The following is a 26065-nucleotide window of genomic DNA, read 5'->3' on the forward strand; positions in this document are numbered from 1 at the left end:
AACAACCAATTGTACTACTGCGTCTTCTTTCCAAACTTAAGTGGATTGTTAGGTGTAATTTAAAAGACTTTATAGAACTTAACATTTATAGGAGAATTTTCATTGCTGTACTATGTTGTGTTCTTTTGAGCAAAATTGATTCTACAAAATTATGTCTTTTTAAAAAAAACCACACAAACCATAGAGTCAACTGCTTGGTATTTTGGAGTTTAGTGCCTGGGGCATCACTGGAACTCAAATATTTGTTGAATGAATGATTATCACACCTCCTCCCCAATTCTCAGGACATCTTTTTTTATGTGAAAAATTGACACATCTTAAATTTTTTAAAAACCTCGCAAAGTCAGATTGGTCCCTGCCATCAAGCCATTTATTGTCTAATAGGAGAGAGATGACTGGGGCAAAAATAACCACAGTCTCTGAGAACCAAAATCAGAGTTTAGAGGGTTATGTGAGTCCCAAAGAGGGAGATGGAGTCATAGGATAGCTTAGAGAAAGCGCCATGGGAGATGAAATGGGTCTTTCAAAAACAGACAGGAGACCAACTGCCTGAAATATGGGAAGGGAGGCCGGCAGCACATGGGCATGGGAGCAAGTGTGAGGCAGACTGGCAGGCAGTGTCCTTTGTCTGGAGAAGAGCTCAGAGGAGTCAGCCCAGGGCATTGTGCCTATTGGGTTCATCTCATTCGACCTTTGGAGAACAATATGCTATAGTTAGTCAAAGAAGACTGCTCCCCCAAAACAGTGGATTCCAAATGTTGTGGAATCATCATAAAAAGCACTTATTAAGTATCTAAGTACTTTATATGCAGTAGTTACATAGTTCTAATACCTTTGATTCATTGATATTTCTCTAGGCTTGTTTGTTGAACCATTTCTTTTGTACTGCTTTTTGTGTATCTCCAGGGCCTACCAAGGTGCCTGGCATTTAGTAAACACTCAGAAATTGTTGAATGAAATGAATAAATAATTGAACATCAGTCAAGTCCTTTTTATGCAGAACTCAATTTTGTGATGTCTTGATAGTGAAAATCAGGCACATTGGTCTCCTGGAGTAAGATATTTCCCAAACAGTGGGAGAAGGTTTAAAAGGCTTTGTTCCCTTAAAAACCCTGTTTTATTAATTGTTGTTTGAGTCTGTTTGCGGGGATAGCTCCTCCTGTACTTTAAATCACCACCACCCCCCCACCCCCGCCCCGCAATGCCTTGGTTTCTAACTTTAAAAAAAAATTACAGCCTCATTCATGAAGACGTAAGAAAGGAAAGGTGAAGACCCTGTTCACTCCCGCAGCTCCTAAACTACTTTCATAAATGATTCTGGAGCCCTTTTGAGGAAGACAGGGAGGGGCCAGGAGACTCTGTGCACTGGGGAGAGTCAGCCCAGAATAACCTTTCTGTTTGCTCAGCTCTAGCCACCTCTAGGATACTTGCAAATCTAGTATAAGAGATTTTATAAGCAGTCAGCAGATTATGGAACTGGTGGATGAAACATAAATTCCTAAATAAGAGTTGGGGTTTTTCTTTGTCCATATGTATTTTATGACTTAGAATAAAACGAGAGGGTCCAGGGCCAGATTTGATGCCATATTCTATATGAATTTGCTGAGTTGTTGGTTTAGGTAAATTAATTACTTCTCCCCATTTGAATGGTACAGGGAGGGCTCTGATAGTTATCAAATAGCTTGAGATTCAAGCATGATGATTTCTACAGGAATGTGAGCGGTTTACTCTTTCTAAACACTATTTTGTGTGTCTAGTAAGAAACAAGGATGGACAGTTAATACATTCATTCCTTCAGACCCTCTTTGTGCGTCTGTGGTCACTTGGGCCTGCCCACCTCCCCCTTCCTCAAACACTGCTTTCATTATGTCACTCCTCTGCTCAGAAATCTTCCAAGGTTTCCCCAAACTCCTTGACCTGACAGTGAAGGTCCCTTTAAAGGGATGGAGTGTGTTTTGTGGGGGAAGGAAAGGTAGTTCAGGGGGAGGAATCTTCTAGCCCTGGTGAGGAACGAGGTGACAGATATCAGTGAATAAGATTACTGTATCAGACTTTTTCCCCCTACACTTTAGAAGTTTAAACAGAAATCTGATTAATGATTGTACCTTCGTTTCCACTTATATATAATCGAGAACTAGACTCGGATACTTTTTTTGGTCCTGGCCAACACTAAATATTCTGGGTCTTTGTTTTCTAGGTATTATTCTGAAACTTTGTTTTTTAGCTGTCAGCCATTGACCTACCTTATTGGCTACCAGAAACTAAAACGACTTCATTGTAAAGCAATCGCCAGAAGAGATGTATTTAAATGTATGATTTGATTGTTAAAAGGTCTCAATCTAATGCAGAATTAAACCCTACATTGAGCTCCAAATTGTATTAATTTTTTTTAACCTCCTTACCCCTGACCTCCGTCTCCCAAAGCTTAAAATTCTAAGTGAGCAGCATTAGTATCTGGTGAGTATTTTGGCTTGAGGATTTTAAACTTCATTCCAGCATTCATTCCAGCCTCTTAACTTAAGTTTAATAAGATTTTTCTGGCTTTCTTATGATCTTTCCTTGGCTCTCCCATTAGTGATGATTATTCACATCTTATTAAGAAAAGTATATATTACACTCTCATTTAGCATGTTTTGTGTGGGGCTCACAGCAACAGTCTGTCATGGAAAGGTTTGAGTTTAAGGGCAAGTGCTTTATAATTTAGTGTAACTCTAAAATGTAACACATGGGGCTGTTTAGCTTATAACCTCCAGCTTAACTATGCAAATTTAACTCCATGGGCTGAGGAAGAATGGTTTCTTTCAAGCAAAGCTACTTTTCAGTCATTTAAAAATATTTTTAATTAACCAGTTGTCCTTTTCAGAATGCTAATTGCTTTAAACTGTTTCTTTAAAAAAAAAGAAAAAGTCATTCTTAGATTCCTCTTTTGGGGTTTGCATTGCACAGAACCAGAACCATGTGAAATTCTGACCTCCGGTACGGCTCCTTCCTCCTCCCCCTTATAAGTGGCAGAGGCAAAATGTATTTGAAAATGAATTTCCCATGCCTTACTTCCCTCACCGTTTAGTGAACAGCAGAATAGCTGCCCTTTGACTACTGATCTGCTAGGCCTGGAACTCTATCTTCTTAAGAAGAAATAATTATTTAATTATATAAGAGGAAATTACACCCCTCCCTGTTCTCACCCAATTTTGTATAACACAGCTCTTTTCTTGTTTACTGCAATAACTAGGGGAAAAAAATAACATAATTTCTGGCTTGCTTCTTAGGGCCAGGCTCTACTAATAAGAGAATAATTTCTTATTAACTTAAATTGGAACTCAAGCTGTTACATGAAAGCCTGATTTGTTCCAGCTTTACAGAGTTTTGTTTTTGTTTTTGTTTTTTGCGTTACGCGGGCCTCTCCCATTGCAGAGCACAGGCTCCGGACATGCAGGCTCAGCGGCCATGGCTCACGGGCCCAGCCGCTCCGCGGCATGTGGGATCTTCCCGGACCGGGGCAGGAACCCGTGTCCCCTGCATCGGCAGGCGGACTCTCAACCACTGCGCCACCAGGGAAGCCCTCAGCTTTACAGAGTTTTGAGTCTGAGTGGGACAGACAGGGAATATTGTACATTATGCACAAAGCACATTTTTCTTATGGAACATCACACAGAAATGCCTTCATGGGTTACCAGGCTCTGTCACTAATTGATGTAACGTTTAGTATATCCGATGAGTGTGCAGTTTTGCCTTTCAGCATTCCCATTGGATAGATGTCCTTAAATGTCAGGTATTTTTCTTTTGCTAGAAAGTTTGGTGAAATTGGCGAGGGAGTTTATAAATCTGTGAAAAATGCACATTTTTATCATTCTTCACAGCAGTCTTTTATCACATCTCTGCAGTATTAATGTCTCCAGGGGGAAAACTGTAAATTATATAACAGCTAAATTGGAGGTGAGTTTTTCTTAGCTAATCAGTAGCCACTGGTTGCTTAAGCGATAAAGTAGACCGAAATGTAAGACAGCAAAGGAAATTCAGCAGTAGGATTGCCCATAATCCATGGACATTTCAGCAGTTTTCTGCCTTAGACTGACATATTCCTGTCAGTTATAAAGAGAACATAAATTTTTATATTTAATGTGTAGACATTAATTATTGAAGGTAGGAATGGTCATAATCAGGGGTCTAGATATATCTTGAGAGGTAAATTCAACATGGGTTTAAATATGATTTTAGTATCACATAGTTTAGAAATTAAGTATTTTATTTATCTTTAGTTAAAGGAACTAACCTCAGATAGTCTGTTTAAAAGTCATGATTTAAAAGAAAAACAGTTCATCACTGTGAATTAAGTCTATAAAATTTAAACTTAGAGTACACTTAAATGGAACATTATACGTGTTCCACTGATGAAATCTTCATCAAGATTTCAAAATGGGAAGAGATGAAGAACATTTTGAAGAGGTATATCTCCTCTTTCACCCACAGATATAGGCTTTGCATGGAAATATAATCACCTATAAAGCATTTCTATGTTAATAATGTACTTGACTATATCTGGTCATGTAAGCAATTAAGAATATTGCAATTTAGATCATATTTAAATTATTTCTTATTCTGCTATCACATGAGTATCTCTTTTGTGTAATTTTATAACAAAATAACCTAAGAATTTTAATAGTAAGTTTTATCATTATTACAAATATTCCAAAATATTCCAAAATAATGAATAATAGTCTCTGAGTATAAAGAATTTTTCTAAATTGTGAAGTAGAACTTGATCATGCATTGTACCTGTATTTGGTGAAGAAAATGGACTTTAATGGCATAAGGTCTCAAGTTTATAATAAGAGTATTAATGATTTTATTGAACCCTTACTATATACCGGACATTGTACTATATTTTACATGCACTCTCTGATTTAATCCTGAAAACAGCCCAAGGAATTCAGAGCTATTACTGTCATTTCCGTTTTATAGATGAAGAAACTATGGTTTGGAAAAATAAGTGTTTAAAAGATTAATTAAACGGCTAATAATAAGCAGTAGAGCCTGGAATTGAGTCCTGGTCTGTCTGATTGTGAAGCCTTTCCTCTTAGTCACATCTCTGAGCTGCTCAAACGTAAGAGAATGAATTTTTGTTGTTGTTGTTGTTAAATTTTTTTAGTTTTAGCAGTAGTTCAAGAAACAGTTACTGAGTGCTAGCTATGTAGTAAGCACTTGTGCAGATTCATTCTTGAAACCGCAGAGCTGAGATCCCACTGATCACAGATCACACAAATAATCATGAGAAGCTCAGATAACTTGCGCCAGGCTGCCCAAGTCCTTTTTAGATCACGGAAAGGGTATATTCACAGCGCTTCCTTGCGCAGATCCCAAGGAAGAATCCTGCCTGATTTCTCCCATCTGTTTGTACCATGTCCCTAGTGTACTTAAACGCTCGTCGGGGGACACACACAAGTAGGTTCTTGGACATGCTAGTAGTAAGAAATAGATTTTCCACATTTTAGATGTAACATTTCCTTTGTGTCTAAACTGAACTCTCTATCTAAATGTCACACTCCATGCTGTCACCTTCAGGGTTTTGGGTGCCTTTGCTCCGGCTCCAAGACTACCAAACAGTGCTCGCTGTAAGAAGACGGAAACTGTAGACCTTTCTTTTTTTTTTTTTTTAAACTGTTAGGGCTCCTCTCCCCTCTTTCTTGATCACAGTCACAATGGTATCACAGACCCTTTTTTTTTTTTTAAGATGTTTGGGGTAGGATTTTATTAATTTATCTATTTATTTTTGCTGTGTTGGGTCTTCATTTCTGCGCGAGGGCTTTCTCTAGTTGTGGCAAGCAGGGGCCATTCTTCATCGCGGTGCGCGGGCCTCTCACCGCTGTGGCCTCTCCCGTTGCGGAGCACAGGCTCCGGCCCAGCCGCTCCGTGGCATGTGGGATCTTCCCAGACCAGGGCTCGAACCTGTGTCCCCTGCATTAGCAGGCAGACTCTCAACCACTGTGCCACCAGGGAAGCCCTGTAGACCTTTCTTATTATGACTTCATGCAGCCTGGCATAGTTCAGTCCTCACTGCTAACTCCTAAATGTACTTCCTCCAGCAGCTTTTTCCACGTACGCCTCTGTCTCTAGTTTACTCAAAGCGCAGTTTACTCTCTCAACCCCTGAACCATGGGCAGCATCACCTACTACTGTATTATGAAAACAACTGAAACTTTGGTGGAGTGTAGCATAGAGGTTAAGAGGGTGAGCTCTGCAGTAGATTGCCTGGGTTTGAATCCTGCCTCTAACACTAACTGTGTGAGCTTGGGCAACTTGTTTAACCTCTCTGTGCTTCAGTTCCTTATCTATAAAATCTATACCTACCGCATAGGATTGTTTTAAGAATTAAAAAATTGTTTAATATATGTCAAGTGTTTAGGACAGTGTTTGGCACATAGTGAAGTTCTGTAAATGTTGACTATTAATATTTTTAATATATCAGTACACTTAATGCTTTTACTTTGTATGACCTCTTTCCTTTTTAATACCTTGCAGTCTGACTTTTACCATCACTCCATTCCTGGCGATACTGGGGTCAGTGACCTCTATGAGAAGCTCATCTCATTTCTTCTCCTCCTTAGTCCAAGAGCATGTAATCCCCATTTACCATCCCTTCATAAGCTGTCTTCTTTTTTGCATTTCATGACTCTATGCTTTTCATCACCCTATGCCTTTCCTTCTTTTCCTATGTGCTGTGACCATTTTTGCCCTCTCTCACTGTTGATGGAGCCTCCTTTTCCACCCTTCACATGACTGTCATTTCCATAATACCTTGCTTATTGTTTATTTCTTAACCCTTCTCAACTGTTAAAAATTTCAGATCCCCATTTCCTGTCTGTAGTTCACATGGTGATGGAATCCCTGTAATTCACAATAGGCTGTAGGACATCTTTATTTAAATATCTTGCCAAACAAAGTATCAGAGGAAGAGCACTTTGTAATCCTTCAACTGAAGCACTTGGACCCTAAGTAAGCATAGCCACGTACTGTAACTAGATATTGTTGACCCAGGAAAGATCTTGAACTTTGGAAGAAACTAAAATCTAAGGAAGCAGAACAATATGGATTTTAAAAAAATAATCTGTTCAAAAATAACATAATGACAGAGAACAATACCAGGACTAGTTTTACTGTAGATCAACAAAGTTCTGTTGCTCATCAAAGGCCTTTTATAGGTAATCTAAGATCTCTACCTTATAAGTCACTTGGACAGGTATTTCTAAAACTTCAAGAGAAAAGATCAATTAAGATTCACTAGGAGTTACCAATTTAAAATGTTACTGGGGGACTTCCTTTTTATCTATGTCCCTAAACTTAAGCTATCCTGAATTTTAGCTATCTAAGGTACTTAAACTTTTATCTTTGGCTGTCTTAAAAAGGGTGATCCTTTAGGCAAAACTAATCTATGGTGATAGAAGCCTGAATATTGGTTACTTCTGATTATGTTTATTGATTAGAAGGGGCACGTCTGAGCCTTTGGGGTTTCTGGGAAATGTTCTATATCTTGATCTGAGTGGTGGTTACATGGATGTAAAACCCATCAAGCTGAACACTTAAACTTTGTGCCTCTTATTGAAGAGTTGGTGAAATAGGAATGGTTTAAAAGAATGACATAAGGGATTTAAGGATCTCTCCCCTTTAATTCTAAAATAACCTTTCACCTTCTTGGCCAGTCTGTATACACTTGGAAGGCAGGGATAATGTTCTCTTAATTTTTATATTCCTGATTGTGTGGTGGGAGGGAGATTGCAGGCAGGAGGAAGGCTTAAGGGCTGGCATACTCACCTCCTCCCAGGAGAATTTCTTAGTAAACCAAGCTCCACTCTGAGCTACCACCTTGCTGTTTAAATTATGTGTATATTGTTTTCCTTGGTTTGAAGTTAACAAACTTAAGCTACATTTTTAAAAATAAATTTATTTATTTTTGGCTGCATCGCGTCTTCATTGCTGCACACGGGCTTTCTCTAGTTGCAGCGAGCGGGGGCTACTCTTTGTTGCAGTGCGCGGACTTCTCATTGCGGTGGCTTCTCTTGTTGCGGAGCACAGGCTCTAGGCACGCGGGCTTCAGTAGTTGTGGCGCGCGGGCTCAGTAGTTGTGGCTCGCAGGCTCTAGAGCGCAGGCTCAGTAGCTGTGGCGCACGGGCTTAGTTGCTCCTCGGCATGTGGGATCTTCCCGGACCAGGGCTCGAACCCGTGTCCCCTGAATTGGCAGTCAGATTCTTTTTTTTTTTTTTGCGGTACGCAGGCCTCTCACTGTTGTGGTCTCTCCCATTGCGGAGCACAGGCTCCAGACGCGCAGGCTCAGAGGCCATGGCTCACGGGCCCAGCCACTCCGCGGCATGTGGGATCCTCCCGGACCGGGGCACGAACCCGTGTCCCCTGCATCGGCAGGCGGACTCTCAACCACTGCGCCACCAGGGAAGCCCGGCAGTCAGATTCTTAACCACTGCACCACCAGGGAAGCCCCTAAGCTACATTTTTTGAGCTTTTATTTTTTTTTAATTTTTATTTTATATTGGAGTAAACTTAATTAACAATGTTGTATTAGTTTCAGGTGTACAGCAAAGTGATTGAGTTATACGTATATATGTATCTATTCTTTTTAAAATTCTTTTTCTATTTAAGTTATTACAGAATATTGAGCAGAGTTACTTGTGCCATACAGTAGGTCCTTGTTGGTTATCTATTTTGCATATATGAGCTGCATTTTTATTTCGGAATCTGAAAAGTAGAGTATTCTGTGACATAATCACATTCTCGCACATATCTTGCCTTATTTGCTATCCCACTTGCATCTTCTGTTAGCCTCTCATCTTCCTATTTTGGTACTTGAGAGTAGAAATTGTATTTTTACTCTTTACTGCTCAAAAGTGCTTAGTGAACTGGAATTTCTAGGGCGGACAAGAGATGACAAAATGAATGATTTAATAATGCTGAGAAAATAAAGGGCTGTCCTTAGGCAGCCTTCCTTAGGGAAGGTAGTAACGCATCTTTCCCATCCTTCTGCCAAAGATTTTATGATAGAGGTAAGCCAAGATTATAAAAAGATTTAAGTTTTCCATATGGAAGAGCCAGATGTAGGGCCAGGAAGAAGGAAAAGAAAGGGTGTTTTTAACATTTATGACAAGACAGAGCCCTTGGATTCTACATATGTAAGCCTTTTCCTCCAAAATACTTCAACCTTTGACATAAGTCAGGTTCTGGGAAAACTTACTGCGCTCAGTTGACTTAAAATTGAATGTGAGTTTACTTTGTAAGAAATGTCTGTTCACAAGGAAAGCATATGGGAAACTTGCTGTAATACTGCCCTTGAGGTTCATGCAGTTAGTTGTCTTGTTATGAAGTTGTTCTGAATGAGCTGAAAAACTTTTGAAATTTCCTTTACAATCTTTGTTCTAGACTGTAATTTAGCATGTGCATGTCATTGGAGAGTTAAGGTTCTTGTATTTGGTCGGGGGCCCATTTAATAACCTCTTTTGATCTTTCACTAACTGATATTGTTTTCAAGTTACAAATGCAAGAATAATACTGTAAACCTGAAATTGTTTTCAAGTTACAAATGCAAGAATAATCCTGTAAACCTGTTAGTTCTTTAAAGGGAATTAGGATTTCCTAAATATATTCCATCCTGGGACTTGGCTATCTTGACTCCAGAGTAACTAAAACAGTGTGATTCTGTGAAAAGAATTGGATCAATGGATCCACTAGGACAGGTGAAACAGACCCTAGCATGTTTAAAACTCTAATAAAGTAAAACTCCTCAAAAACTCAGTGGGCTCCCAACTTCCACCTAACCCCCATTCTCAAACAGGGCCAGACTTACCTTATCTTCTGATCACAGGCAACCCTCTTTTAGGAAGTAGGGAGGCAGAAAGTGGATCTCCATGTTTCCGTTACTCTCTCAGCCCAGTTTCCCCAAATCTGGCTAACAAAATAGGCACCGACTAACTGAGAGATTTCTGTTACCACTATTGTAGTCCTGGAAGGAGCAGTCAACCTCGAAATCCACATTTGTCCGCATTGATAATTAAACCCAAGTGAACAACTGTTACTAGATGGCGCCAAACTGTGTACTAGGACGGATTTGGATGGTTCCGCCGGACCATGGAAATTCAGTCTCTTAGCTGAAGAGGTGCATCACGATCAGCTCGTTGTTCTCACAATATCAAATGCCATATATTTTATAAAAAATGAATTTTGGGACTCTACTTTGCCCCTTAAAGTGAGGCCTCACAGAAAATAATAATCAAAGCATCACAAAGTCATAGATTATTACTGGCCTAGATTATTAGTAAGTGGAATTGGGAAAAACTGACATCTGGATCTAGGATATCTCTTTAACTATAAAAGTAGTCATCAAATTACAAAGGAAAATTCCAGCTATTGAAAATTTTAAAATGCATGTCAAAAAATCATGTTAAAAAACATATCACAAACTAGGAAAATTTTGATGTTTCAAAGCTTTAATACTCTTATAAGTAAAGAGGAAGGATATATATATGTATATATATAAGCAAAAGAGACATAAAGTAATATATTAATGTGATTACAATCATGAATATATATTAAATAAATTTGGGAAATATAATGGAAGATTATACAGCTACTAAAAATCATGTTTTCAGAAGCTTTTAATTACATGGGAAAAACTCATAATCAGAAGTGGTAACACTTTATGCATCCAGTATCGTCCTAATTGTGTGCATAGTTACAGCGTATATTTAGGTACAAAGGAAAAAATACTGAAAGAAGTAGATCAAAAAAAAAAAAGAATTACAAAGGTTAGATGGGTATAGTAAGAGTATGGCTGATTTTTTTCTTCATAATTTTCTGCATTTTTCAGGCTTTAAGAAAACTGTATGTTAGTTTTATAATCAGAAAACCAAACTAACATCAAAACAGAAAATACATCTCCTCAGAATAACCCTTTTAACTTGAGCACTCCTTCATGTTTTCTCTTCTGGTAAAACTCACTAGGTTGGCGAGCTAGATGATTCCTCACCACTTCTTATCCCACCAGCGTCTTTGATAACTTGGCATGATTTCCTACAGCGTTTTTTCCTCCTTTGATACATACTACCAAAAATGTGTTACTACATCACAGTTCATCCACCTTCATATTTACCTAACATTAGCCTGGGGAACTCTGCCCCATCCTCCTACTTAGCCCTTTTTTTCATAAACCACTTATCTAGCCATTTAGAAAGCCAATCTCTCTAGCTATTCGTATAAGGAGCCAGCATTCTCTTTCAAAGCATTTTAAAACCCTAGTTCTTACCTACCTTATGGGGCGGGGGGGAAGGGTTTATTGATTATTCATATGAAGTATTTCAACATGGAATTTTGATGAGGGGGACCTGGCTTCCCAGCTTTTGCCATGGTAGAGTGTTGAAATACTTATGTGATGACTTGAACTCTCTGAAATTCCACACGATAATACAGTAGAATTTCACAGCAGGAAAGGACCTTAGAAATAATTTAATTCAACTCTCTTTATATTACAGATGAGGAAGTTGAAGCCAGAGAGGTTAAAACCCAAGATTAATCCCCAGTTAATAGCAGGTCTTCTTACTTCTCACTGTGGTCTTTTTAATACATTATTCTTAGAATAAGTTCCTCAGCTTGGTTTCATGGTGTTTGGTATGATAGGTTTTGGGGTTGCAGACAGAATCTATGCCATTATGAATTGAATGCAGTGAACTTAAAGTTGTAGCCTAGTTGCCCTAGCACCAGAATGTAACGAGGACCTCACCACAGCTTGAGAACACATGGTCCCACCATGTTGAGGTTTTCCTCATTCTTCTTCAGAAAATCCTTGTTTATTCTCAGTCTAATTCTTTTAAGCATAGTTGATTTTTTTTTTAACCTCAGACTTTGAGAAAGAAACCCTTTTCTGTCAGTATTATTTTTATAAAAACTGTATTAGAGTTTTGCTTTGATCTTTTTTATTAAAGCTCTGACCATTGAGTTATATAAATTTAACTTTTTAGTTAAAGGATAAATATGAGAAAATTGCGTTAAGGAAGAAGAATCAATTTCACTATATGTTGTTGTTCTTAAAAGCATAACTAAAGAATTTCTATAGAAGTTGAGGGAATAATCTATCCTCATGGCCAGTAAAATGAAGATATCACAACAGCTGCAAGATATTGGTTACACTGTTGGAATTCATTTTGATACCGTGGATTTTTATTATTTTTTTAACTTCCCCACCCCCCCAAAGTTTTTTGGTAGCAGGTGTGACTTTTAACCTTCCAAACTCAAACTTGTATGATACTGAATAACTTGGTGGGGGCCAAAATATGTGGGAAATGAATTTTAAAAAGATTAATAACCTTGTAACATGGAGCTCAAATAATAGTTCTTACAATGAACAAAATGCAGACATGTTATACTAAAAATTGAAGACCAGCAACGTTGGAGAAAATAATTGGCAGTTTTGTGAATTATGATTATGTTTATAATTTTGATCTCTAGTCTAATTGATGAGGGTCTTGTCCTATTAATAAAATAGATAACTTATTTTCAGGAATGCAAATAGACCTTCACTGAGGTGGGGTTTTTTAAAATTTATTTATTTATTTATTTATTTTTGGCTGCGTTGGGTCTTTGTTGCTGCACGCGGGCTTTCTCTAGTTGTGGCGGGCAGGGGCTACTCTGTTGCGGTGCTCAGGCTTCTCACTGCGGTGGCTTCTCTTGTTGTGGAGCACGGGCTCTAGGCGCGCAGGTTTCAGTAGTTGTGCCACGTGAGCTCAGTAGTTGTGGCGTGCAGGCTGTAGAGCGCAGGCTCAGTAGTTGTGGTGCACGGGCTTAGTTGCCCCGCAGCATGTGGGATCTTTCCGGACCAGGGCTTGAACCCGTGACCCCTGCATTGTCAGGTGGATTCTCAACCACTGCGCCACCAGGGAAGCCCTTTTGCCGACGTTTTAGTTAACATACGAACTCTTAGTTGTATAATTTGTATACTTTGTAATGAAAATACAAAACATTTTTACTTTTTTACAGATAAGATCCATAAAATTTTGAAAGTGGAGAAATGTTTGTTATCTTTCTTATCTTAATGAAAGAGATAAAATACATTTGTTGAATCAGGCTTAATGTAAACCCCCAAAATATACTTGTAAAACTATGCCTTCAACTTCCAGATTAACCTCTGGACAACCCCTTTGCATCAAAGTATCACTAGCTTCATTTCAGTAAACATGGCAGCTATTTTTAATTCATTATATAGAGATAAGTTAAATGTAGTTTTAGGCATTTCTAATTGTACTTAAAGTACATCATTATATATAAATATTAAACAACCGAGAGTATGGAAGTGTGTTATACATAGAATATATAAACCTTGGTTTATCCAAAATTTCACCAGAATTTTTCTTGTAATATATATATTTATTTTAATATTATTGATTATATAATTATATAGTACATTAATTGTATTAATATATTTTATAATAATATTATGTAATAAATATATAATTATATAATTAATAACATATTGATTATACAGTTAATAATACTATATATTATTATATAATACTATATTTATGACAATAGATACTCATATTTTGATTCACATATGTATGTATAAGGTTCTCAGAGGTCCTCTGAATCATTAAAGGAAGTTTAAAGTCTTTGCCATTTCTTTTCCTCTCAGGACTGTACACCTAGAACTCTACACTAGCTCACAACCTGATCTTCTTATCTTTAGCGTTTCCTGCACCTTGCCACCAGATCATTCATCCTAAAATAGTGTTTTCATCGTATCCATTCTTGCTCAAGAAACTTTAGCAGCTTCCTATTTCTATTGCTTGCTTCCCGCCTACTCCAATAAGCTGCCCTCCGCACTATTCCCTCCTAAGTCCTACTGACATTGCTCACGCTGCTACGGGAAGGTGTCTGGCATAGGTCTTGGCACAGTGTTTGTTTCCGTTCCCTCTGCTTCCTGTTTATCTGTCTGAAATCTATCTGTCCTTCAAGACCTAGTTCAAATTCTACTTACGTCAAGTTCAGGGGCTACTCTTTGGAGTACTCTGTTCCAATATTATCTCCCTGTTCCCCATTCACTTAATATTTTGTACTATACCTTTAAGTTCCAATTATTTTCTTGTATTATTCTCTAATTATTTCTTGTCTGGAAGTCACATTTTCCTGGCAAATTGTCCAAAGCAGTGGTTCAAGCTCTGACTGTGTAAGCTCTATTCCAAAACCTACTGAACCAGATCCCTGGGAAGGACCCTAGAAATCCCTCTCTTTATTTAAGCTAACCAGGTGATTCCAATGAAGATCAAATTACTTGGTGTCATTTGAACTGTGCAGTAAATATTTGAATTGAACAAAATTAACTCTAGATTTTGTATTAAAAGTATTTTGTTTTAAGTTCTTTGAAAATTTATGATCTGTGTGTAGTGTTACCTATTTTCTTCTAGTATATAGTTAGCTGGGATGCTTCCATTCTCCCCAAATTCTGCATCAGTGAGAGAAATTTTCAAAGAAAATCTTTCAATCACATGAACCTAAATGAATGCATATATAATTTCCCTTATAAAGTTATTTTTGACTCCTTTTTAACTTTACAACTAATTCTTGAATACATTCTCATGAAGAATTCAAAAATACAAAGTAAAACTCACTTTGGATTCCTTCTCTCATGGTAAACAAGACTATGGATTTGCCATGTTCCCTTCTGAATTTTTAGCATACATTTACATATTTTGTATATCATTTTTCCCATAAATGCTGGATGAATTATTTTGAAATTTCTCACTTTGTCTTGGTGCTCTTTCCATATCAGTATGTGTATGTGTACGTTTGTGTATTCATTCTGTACAGTGTTCCATAGTATGGATGTACCACCATTTATTTAAGCATCCATTAAAGATGGACCTTTAGGTTGCTCTCACTTTTTTCCTTACTGTAAACCACACCTCAGTGAACATCCTTGCATGTGCACTTTCGTGAACACATACCATTTGCTCTTAAATAAGATCTTCCTGTTCTGCCCTCCTTTTCATTTTTGGTTCACAAGCAGTTTCTCATAATCTGCATCAGGGTACTCTCTTCCAGGTTGTGGCCAAAAAGTACAGGATCAAGTCAGAAAATTTGCATTCCAGACCTGGCTCTTCATTGACTTGCTCTGTGATCTTGGACCTTTTTCTTCTTTGTTAATGTGAAAACAAAGATTAGAGGGATGATTTTTAGGGTTTCTTACAGTTCTAACGATTTCTTGTTCTAATTAGGCTTGCGGGTGTGATACCATTTATTTTTATTATATTCAGCTAGTAGCAAGCGCCATTTGAATCTTGTAAAGTCAATCATAAAGGTTCACAGTGCTTATGAATAGAAGGGCATTACACTTTATTCCTCATTAGTCTTCTGCATTACTGCTTAACTGATGCTCGAATGCCATTTCCAGATGAACTACTCGTAATGATGGTGGTGGTGGTAGCAGAGGATGATGGGGAGGGGAAGGAGGGGGAATTAGACCTTTTTTTCTTTGGATAATGCTCAACAGTTTACAGAAAACTGTTACTCATACAGCTCACTTTCAGGTATTATCCATTTCTCACAAATCCTGCGAAATTAAAGGACTTGTTCAGATCATTCAACTAATGAGTTTCAGGGTCCAGACTTGAGCTCACATCTTTTTTCTTTCATTCATATATATCTATATCTATATCTATATCTATATAGATATAGATATAGATATATTCCAGATTCTTTTCCATAATAGGTTATTACAAGACATTGAATATAGTTCCCTGTGCTGTACAGTAGGTCCTTGTTGTTTATTTTAACTCACATCTTTTGATTACTTAGTTCACTACTTTCTTCAAGACAATTTCCTCATGCTCAAATATTTATTTAATTTATGCTGAATTTCTTTTTTAACATTTATAAAGAGATTGGTATTTATTACATGCTCTTTAAATATTAGTCCTCCACTCCCAACCTTATCCTTGGTCTCCTAGTTTATTTTATATTTTGTGTAGTAGTGGGACTCTGGTCGGTTACAAAAGTTTGAGACAGCAAGATGACCAGTACTTTTGAGTCAACAACTCTTGAGCATTCAGGACATGCATTACGCAAGTAGTTGTGGTTATTGTTATCCTTCAAATCACTTGACACAGACCATAAACATTTAGCTCTGTTGCATGAAGATAAATTAGAGGCCGAGCTTAGCTTGTCTACAGGGTATCTGTTTCATCTTCACGATAGACCCCAAGTGTGCCAGTGATGATTCATGGAAATACTTAGTGATGAAGATTGGTTTTGTTTTTGTTGGAAATCTTTTAAAGGATGCTCATCAAAGTGTGGATTCTTTATTTTCAGATACTTTCTTCCTAACATACCAGCAATGAGCTAAAGATATTCCTTGCAGAATATCCTTTTACAAAAAGGCAATGTGGCACAATCCAATGGGACTAAAGTATGGGACTATTGAGACTAAAATGTGCTACTTTAAGCACTTTCTTATTTAAATTTGGTTACTACCACGAAGTAGAAAATATACGTCCTTCATAGCATTTTAGTTGTTCAGAAATATACAAAGCTCTTTTTTTCCGTAGCTTTGATTTTCCTGAATGCTAGGAAGAGCTATTTGGAATTTGTGAAACTTGATACTGCCCCTTTCTAAGTCGTGATATTAATTCTGCAACTATGTCAACAATTGAGTTCTCTAGACGGGTAGCATGTTTTCATGTTTTAGTGGTCCCATTTCCCTCACCCTACAATCTCCCACTGTCTTCCCAAAAATTATCAAAAGAGAGAGAAAAGGTGAGGGAAACCAAAAAACAGGCCATTTGTAGCTTTTCTACATTTTTTTCTGTTTCTTGTTAACTTTTTCCCTCACATACAAATTACCTTTTAAAAAAATCTTCCTTGCCTCTGTGCATCCCCCAGCCCCCATTGTCATGATTACCCCACTCTGCACCCCGCACCTTCCCTCCTTCTGAGAACTTTACAGTGTCCTTAGTTGGTCCCTTGACCGATATATGTGCACATACCACAGTTCACTGGTCACCGGAGCTGGAGCCAAGGTTCTCAACTGCTGTTACAGTTCTCAAGTGTGAAGTGCCAGGGGCAATTAATTACTTATTATGAGTACTGAGTTATAAGTGCCTTATTTAATTTTTTGAAAGCAGAGTTGAGCTTAGCCCTACAACCATGTCAGTGTCATCCACTCGCATACAGAAATGCTCTCTTGAGTGGGAGAGAGACACTCCAGCTAGTCATCTGGGGATTATGCACAACCCAAGCTTATTTATGCTACAGCCTGTGGGAGTGTGTCATGGGGCATGCAAATGTCATCTGCCTTGGGGCCTTTTCTCAGCAGAAAAAAAGGCTACAACCCTAACCAAAGAACAAGCAGATGTTCCCAACTAAGATCATTATTTTTTATTTGTTTATTTTTTTTGGCATGAGTTTTGACCAGACAGTATTAAAAGGTGAATGAATCTTCGAAAAACATGGTTTCTCTCTTGTTTGTTTTTACCAGTTGTTATTTAGCAGCACAAGACTGAGGTTAGGGGGAAAAAATCATTCTGCAGATTTTATTAGATAGCTATTAAAAGTAGCAAATCGGAAAGAGGGTACAGATGGAGGAAGACTATTTTTGATCATGAAAGTATGTGGTGAATTCCCTTGCTTGCCTCCTTAAACAGGTATGTTCTGGTAAGAGATTGTAGGGCAGAATTCAAGATGGCAACACCATAAACCATAAATCAAACAGGTTTCATGTTTTACCTGCAGTTGTGGTTTTGGTGTTTCAAACATCTGTTTGTCATGTCCATTAGTATAAAAACTTCAAAGGGAACTTATGTTTTCCCAGGAGGTATCTTTGTGGTAACCTTAGTTTTTCTTTTTCAACTGATGTCAACAATCTCTACTTATTGTCTCAAATTTAACATAAAATGAGGTCTTTACTCAAGCAGAAAGAATGTGATGAATATGTACTTGTTTCTGTCTCTTGGGAGCAAACTAGTCATAGATCCATGAATTTCTCAGTTAAAAAAAAGTTAATGGGGGTGAGTAGGAGGAAAAAGAATATTTACATTTGTTACAACCCAAAATATATATAATAAAATATTTTTTTGCAACTGCTTGGTATGATTTAGCCCAGAGCTATGGCTCTGGGGATCACCTTGGGTCTAAAGACAGCAAAATCTGTTAACTTCTTGTGGAAATTCAAGAGGTAGTTTTGAGGATGTGTAACTTGAAAACTGGGAGTGAAAAATTAAGGCTTCGTGTACAAGTTAAGTGATTGGCTACTTTGGTCAGTGTCTTACTCTCCCTCTCTGTAAAAAATAAATTTTCTCGCAAAGCTCATTAATAGCTTCATCGTTGGTGTTCAGATAGCATGTTCTTTAAAAAGCAGTATGTGGTTGTGGTGATGGACACACAACTCTGTGGAAGTACTAAAACCCATTAACTTGTACAGTTCAAATGGATTAATTATATAGTATGTGAATTATATCTCAATAAAACGTATATTTAAAGAATCAATATATAATTATATTTGAGAAGATAGTGGGTTTTTTCCCTTGGTAAATTTACCCCACAAAATGAGTGTTCTTCATGAGTTCTTCAGTAGCAGACATTTTAATTGAAATCCCCATTTGTGTAGAGCAAGTTTTCAAGTGCTTCACCAGCTCCTGGGGTTGTAGGTGTGGTCTTTCCCTCTGCACTCAGATGGCCTGGCTCGACCACATCCACAAAATTGATATTGAATTAGGCATGAGAGAAACAACTGTAAAAGATTTTGGGGGAAGTCACAAAAACTTAGATTATATATTGTAATTAGTGAACTCAGGCTATTCACAAGTATCTGAAGTCTTCCAAAACTGGAAATCATAGACAATGCAGTATGATAAGTAAGAAAAGATTGGCAGCTGAGTATACATTTAAATTTAAGTTACAATTAGATATTTAAGGAATGTATATGGCACTTTTTTTAAGAATTTTTTACTTTAACCTTCCTGATTAGCCATAAATTAATGATTCCTGCAGCACTGAGGAATAAGAAGGCCTCTATTATAGGATTCAGAGGCACAAATGAAAACTTAGAAAATGTAGTAAAGTGGTAAAGGAGCTTAGGATTGGCAGATAGGAATGGGCTGAAGTTACAAAGTGTGTGTGTGTGTGTGTTTAACAGAAAGAGAGATAAACAAACAGAAAATAAAACTAAATTTTCCTTTGTTGATATTTATGTCCTCCTTTTCTTGCTATCCATTGACTGCTGACTTCAAAGCTGTTGAACCTAAGAAAAGCAATAAAAGATGCTCATTCATTAATCCAGCAAACTCTGATCTGACATCCACAAAGGACCATACATTCTACTAGGTTATGGAGATGTGAACACAAATAAGATGTGGTCACTGGGTATGATTTACTGTCAGTTTTTAGCTTTTAAAAGTGAATTCTCTTTTCTGTACATATATAAGAAGAATGCACTTCGGGGGGATTTCTTTAGTAATGCTGCGAATATTCAGTCTCATACTTGCTCGTAAAGCAACAAGTTCTCTTATGCTCTTCTTACTGGAAACTCTGACTTTAAATTCCACATCTCCCAAAAGAAATAATACTTCCTTTCCTGTATGACAGATGAATACTTTATGATTATCCCTATGTAGTTTTCCCCCCTGGTATTACAGACCGACACACACAGGACTAAAAACAGCAAATTAGGAATCAAGACACATGAGTTCTCTCTACAGCTCTGCTCCTGTGACTCTGAATGGCCAAAGGCAAACTGAGGCCCATCTCTACAAATAGGACTGGGATGAAATTGGACTGTCTCTTCTCTAACTTTGTTCCCAGTGCTTACAACCTCTGGAGTTGTTCCATCTCCTTGAGTTTAGTATTTTTAAGGGGCTTAGACTCATTAACGAGGACATGTACATAAAGCATGAAATTTAGAACATATGCATCTTTCATGTAAACAGATTAATGCAAAGTGCGTTCTAGAATGTAAGTTCCATGAACTTTGGGACCCTGTTGGTCTCATTCATGGCCATAACAGGAGTTAAAAAAATATTTTTTTAAGAATGAATACATGTATATTAGTGAGACATGTAATGGAGAGGGAAAATATGAAAGGAAACTTGAGATCTCAAAGAAATTCTAAAATAGGGCTCTAACTACTGGAAGAGTAATAGCTTGAAGTAGAAAGACTGGAAGATAGATTTTTTCATTTTGTTTTATTCCCTCAAAGTATGGGACAGCCTGGTGGAAGATTTCAGGTTAGGAGAGAGTACACAGGTAGGAAATTTATTCATTTATTCAGCAAATATTTAAGTATACTCTCAGTATTAGTGTAATGGTGATCAAACTTTGTGATCTCACGACCCCTTTACACTTTCAAAAATTATTAAGGATCCAAAGGTATTTTGTTTATTTGGGTTGTATCTGATATGTTCCTTATTGGAATTGAAACAAATTTAAAATTTTTAATTTAACTTATATGAAATAATGACAGTAAGCCCTTTACATGTTAACATAAATAATATTTTTCATGAAAAACAATATCATTTCCAAAACAAAAAAAAAAGTTTAGTGAGATGATTAGTGTCATTTCACATTTTTGCAATTCTCTTTGATGTGTGGCTTCAGAGAAGATAGCAGGATTCTCATACCTGCTTCTGCAATATACTGCAGTCTGCTGTTCGGTTGAAATATACAAAATTATGGAGAAAACCCAGCTTTAAACAGGTATGGGGGTTGTAAAAGGGAGACTCTCACAAACTCTGTGAAGGATCTCAGGAACTCCCAGGGATCTTCATCCCACACTGTGAGAACCACTGTGTTCCAGAATGGTGAAACATGAGTAGTGACTTGTAGCTGAAGAAGGAATACAGTATTTCTAGTTGAAGAAGGTATTGATGTCCTATTTAAAAAAAAAAAAAGATGTTGGGGGATCCTTGATAAGTAAGAAGCAGCCTGGATTGGAGACTTGTATGTGGCTTCTTGTTGTGAGAGAGATGAGGGAGTCTGTAGCTGTAGGTTTGGGGAATGTTACATGGTATGACTATGATTCCCTTAAGAGGGTGTGATAAGAGTCTGGGAAGATGCCACCTACTGGTGTACAAGATGGTCAACATTCATTGTTAAATCCAAAATCTCTCAAATAGAATCCTTTTTAAGCCTTCCAGGATTTTTTTGTAAAGAGAGATAACAAGTAAAATGTTAAATACATATATAAAGCATGTGTTTATATTACAATGCCTTGTTTCTGATTGTTTTTCCTTTGCTTTTTTTCCAGCCCATCCAGACCTTTCAAGTTACCAAAAAGGTAAAGTAGTCTGGATTATCTTATTAAATAAGTATATGCTTTTCCCCTTTTAGTATTTTCTTTACATTTTGCTGCTGTTTTCGCCTTCCTCGTTCATATTTTTGTGAAGGAAAACTAAATTTCTTCTGAGTTGGCTGCTTGAGGAATCCTATACCTCCAAAAGTGGTTTTAATCCCAAGGTAGACATTTAGCCTTTAAATGCTATTTGGGTTTAATCATTTATATTTGCATAATTATTTTGAATTCTTTCCTGTAATGGATTGGCTTCTCAGTGTCCTACTTATTAAGAGAAAAACTGTTCAGCCAACTACCATGACTTAAATTCATGGCAATTTATTTCAGCTGGGTTGTCTGTGTTTCTAAAAATTTTGCTATCATGTTGAGATAGAGGTATTCTTTTATGTGGAAAATGTTAATTTTAGTTTTATAGTAGAAAAGCAAAATTTTAAATGGATAAGAGGTTCTGAAAAATGCATTGTCTCATCAGCTGTCCTTGTACATTGTGTACATTGTGGTTCCAGATATAATATTATTTAAGAAATTCTTAGTGATCTTTGAAATTCATTTGCTAAAGAAGCTCAGATGCTAATAACTCTGAAGCCTATCTCAGGAGAGTCATCCTTTCTTTGGAGTAAAATTACTACATAAATTTTAATTAGTAAACTCCTTTCACATTTAAAAAATATTTTAAAAATTGTAATAAAATAGACATAGCATAAAATTTACCATTTTAACCATTTTAAAGTATACAATTCTGTGGCATTAAGTACATTCACATTATTATACAGCCATCACACCGTTCACCTCCGGAACTTTTTTCAACTTTTCAAATTGAACCTCTATACCCATTAAATAGTACCTCCTCATTTCTTTCTCCCCCCAGATTCTGGCAACCACTATTCTACCCTGTCTCTATGAATTTCATTACTCTAATACCTCATCTGAGTGGAAGAGTACAGTATTTGTCCTTTTGTGACTGGCTGGTTTCACTTAGCATAATGTCCTCAAGCTTCATCCATGTTGTAGCATGTGTCAGAATTTCCTTCCTATGTAAGACTGAATGATATTCCATTGTATCCATATACTACATTTTATTTACCCAATTTTGCAAAAAAAATATGGAAAAAGGATGAAGGAAAGAGGTTTTACAAGTAACTATGGCATATGAAGAAAATGAATTTCCATTTTTCTAGAAATAATAGGGTCTTGTTAAGTGACCAGAAGTTTTATATTTTGAAAGGTTCGTATATATTTGTCTCTGCTAATAGATTGGTATTTTTAAAAACCTGAATTTATTCTTTTCAGTATACATACATATAAATACAACTTCTTCCTAAAATTAGCCTTTTCTGATTCCCCTTTCCTACCCCAGCTGGAAGTACTGGCTTCCTTCATTGAATTCACAAAACATTTTATCTGTATCCTTCTGTTGACCTGGTTTTGTAGGTATTAGTGCACCTGTCTGATTTTCTGAATTAGGCTCTAAGTTCCTTGAGGATAATATCCATGTCTGCTATTATTTTATTCCCAGAATGCCTGCCTTCTTACTATGTAATGTTAATTGTTGAATGAGTTTATTACTTCACAAGAAAGAAAGAGTTCTGTACTGTTTTCCTCTGTGAAATTCCATGAGCTTCAATCATTCCTCCCACTAAATTGATAGTTGATGCCACTAGAAATGTTATGATTAATAACATTTAGAAATGGGTACCCTTAAAGGCCAAGAGGAATAAGGGAGAGATATTAAAGGAAACAGAAAGAAAGAAACCGAGGAAGAAGAGATTTTTTTAGGAAGCAAGCAGTAGCTAAAGTGTTAAATATTGCTCAGGTCAAAGAAGATGAAAACCAAGAGAGTTAGTTGACTTTGGCAGTTTCAGAAGAGTCATGAGAGCAAAAGCCAAGCTATCAGGGGTTAAGGATTGGGTGGTTGGTCAGGAAAAGGAGGCCTCAAGTCCAAGGTACTTGTACTCTCTAAAGCCTGGCTCTCTGCTCAGAAAGGAAGGGGTGAAAGAGAAGAGTGTTTCCAGAAAGGCAGCAAAGGGCAAAAGAAAAAAGTCTTTGTAAGCTGAGAGGAAAATTTACTGTGGAGGGCCTTATTGTAATACAAATGGCCCATTTAAAACAGGCCCCCATATAATGTCACTACAGCATTAGTTAGCCCTGTAAGACACTTCATTTGTTTTAACAGTTATTTCTGATCTTTTCCCAGAATAAACCCAATAATAAGGTGGCTGAGAATCTATGAGGACATTTGAGGGACTTCCCATTGGATCCTCATGAAAATCCATCATGGCAGGAACAGCCTGGACCAGGGTGCCAGGCAGCCTGCCCACTTACTCAGATCCACAGTTTACCCACAAACGCAATCCATTCATTCTGTTCTTCTGAGTCCTTCATACCTGTACTATTTGAGACTTAAGCTACTGAGAAGTGCCATGGATACACTTTTATATAGAGCAGTGCCATAGATAGCAACTGCGGGCCTAACCTAAGCAGCTGATACAGCAGTAGGGCCTTGAGGAAAACTGTTACCTGGTCAGTCACTGGAAAATGACTGCCTGCTGTCACCCAGGAGTTACAGAAGTGGATTGCGTTTACAGTTATGTTGTGTGGTCTAAAGATTTACAAAATTAACATCAGGCAGATGAAAGACAAGTATGGTACGCAGAGGAACATACTATAGTAAAAAGAGTGGTCCTCTGGAAAATTCTTCCAATGCACCGAAAATAATGTGCAGGTTCTTTATTCAAATTTAAACTTAGTTAGAATATGTACCTGGAACCCAGACTCACCATGAAGGGAATTAGCCAAAAAATATAGCAATAAATTTATAGGTCATTTTTAATTTCCTTTACTTCTCCAGTTTTCCTGCTTTATTAGATTTTTTCCTTAATATTACAACCATTGTCTGGGTTTCATATTATACATGAAACTTTTGTTTCCCACGTGGTGCCCATAGTTACACAACATCTTAGAATAGACAGCAGGAAGCAGAAATAGCCTCAGCAGTTTTGTGCTATTTAGGAGAAACCCTTGTCTGAATGACATTTACTCAAAATAGCTGGGGCTTTCCCCCATGGTGCTTTATGTCCTCAGGATGGTGATTCCATTTCTTAAGTGCGAACAGTTGTCTCTAGGAAAGGTTAGCATGTGAAACATCTGCTTTGTGAGGAAGTGGACTTGTAATATAGTAAGGTTAAACGTGTTTGGAAGAAATGTGCTGAAATCACTAATGCCGTAAAGTTTCCATATGTAGTCAATGCATGGATATGGTATAGAGCAGTGCTGTAAAATCAAAACCAAATGTTTTCAAAGGCAAGAAAAAGCAATTATTGAATGAGGTTTTTAAGGTTGCTATGCATGTGTGCAGATTTTTCAAGAACACAAACAAAAAGTCATTATATGGGTAAATTAAACCACGGTATGAAAACTAAGCAATTTGGGGCCCACTGCCCTCTATTGATAACATGTTTGTAGGTAAAAATGCATAACTTCTGGTTCATTTGAAAGAAAATTGATCCATTTAACATAAAGTATAATGAGTAATTGTGTAAGCCTGGGGCCATTTTCATTTCATAGGGCTGATATTTTAAAGGTCTAAAATGTAAAGGACTCTTTAAGTCTGAAGCAATGAACAGAAAGTCTCAAATGGGCTATTGACAAAGGACTTTATTGCTTCGAACCGGTTACTTTCATCTTAGTTTGCATTTGGTAGAAGAGGAAATAAAGTATAGAGAATATAAGCTTTGGGTGTGTTCTAGAAATACGAACGCTTCTGACCACTTGGTGTTTACATTTGAACAACTACAATCAGCGTATTGTGATCTATTTGTTTTCATTACATTCAGAATTGTTCTTAAAAAGTTATTCCATCTTATCTAGCATAATTTTTCCTTAATGAGTTTTTAAATGCAGAATTTACAGTCTAGTGAATAATGTTCAAACTTGAAGTCCTTTGGGTCTAGGTGATTTTGCATAGAGAAATTAACTATTAATGTGGCTTAGGAATTTAATTTTCAAATGACAGTTTGGGGAAGCATCTGTTTGTGGCAAGTTGACTTATGCCTGATGTCTTCTGTTTCTCTTGTGTTTGAAGCAAGAGGTGATATCATAGTGGTTAAGAGGCCGGACCCTAGAACCAGACTACCTAGGTTCCTAGCTTTGTGACCTTTTTTTTTTTTTGAGATATTATTGACATGTAATATTATATTAGTTTCAGGTGTATAACATAATAATTTGATATTCGTATGTACTGCAAAATAATCACCACAATAAGTTTTGTTAACATTCATCACCACACATAGTTACAAAATTTTTTTCTTTCTTGTAATGAGAACTTTCAAGATCTACTCTCTAAGCAACTTTCAAGTATGTAATACGGTATTATTAACTATAGTCACCATGCTGTACATTATACCCCCAGGACGTGCTTGTTTTATGAGCTGGGCCAGTTTGTGACTTTGAACAAGTTATTTAACCTGCCTGTGCCTCAGTTTCATCTCATAAAGTTGTTGTGAGAATTATATGAGATGATCATCTATGTAAAGCATGAGAGCAACTAGAACTCCTAGTGGGTGCAGGCTATTATTCTTTACTTTCCTAAGGTTGCTTTTAAAAGAACAATAATAAAAAATGCCTGTGCGAGTCCTCCCTTAAAACATAATTATGTTATATTTTAACTTCCTTATTAAAATTTATTTGAATATCTCCGCAAAGCCAGATCTATGAATTTGAGAGATCAGAATATAAAAA

General features: G+C 37.0%; 1 protein-coding gene across 4 annotated transcripts in view; it reads left to right on the forward strand.

Moving 5' to 3' along the window:
* The window catches only part of DISP1 (dispatched RND transporter family member 1), a 209234-nt gene that overhangs the window by 167244 nt on the left and 15925 nt on the right, over positions 1 to 26065 (forward strand). For all 4 annotated transcript variants that reach the window (XM_081225438.1, XM_081225436.1, XM_081225437.1 and 1 more), the window contains exon 3: positions 21284 to 21313. In XM_081225438.1, coding sequence (XP_081081564.1) covers positions 21284 to 21313 — 30 coding nt within the window. The remainder of the gene's footprint in view (positions 1 to 21283; positions 21314 to 26065) is intronic.

This window comes from Mesoplodon bidens (assembly GCF_964165515.1).
Source record: "Mesoplodon bidens genome assembly, chromosome: 2".
Taxonomy (NCBI): domain Eukaryota; kingdom Metazoa; phylum Chordata; class Mammalia; order Artiodactyla; family Ziphiidae; genus Mesoplodon; species Mesoplodon bidens.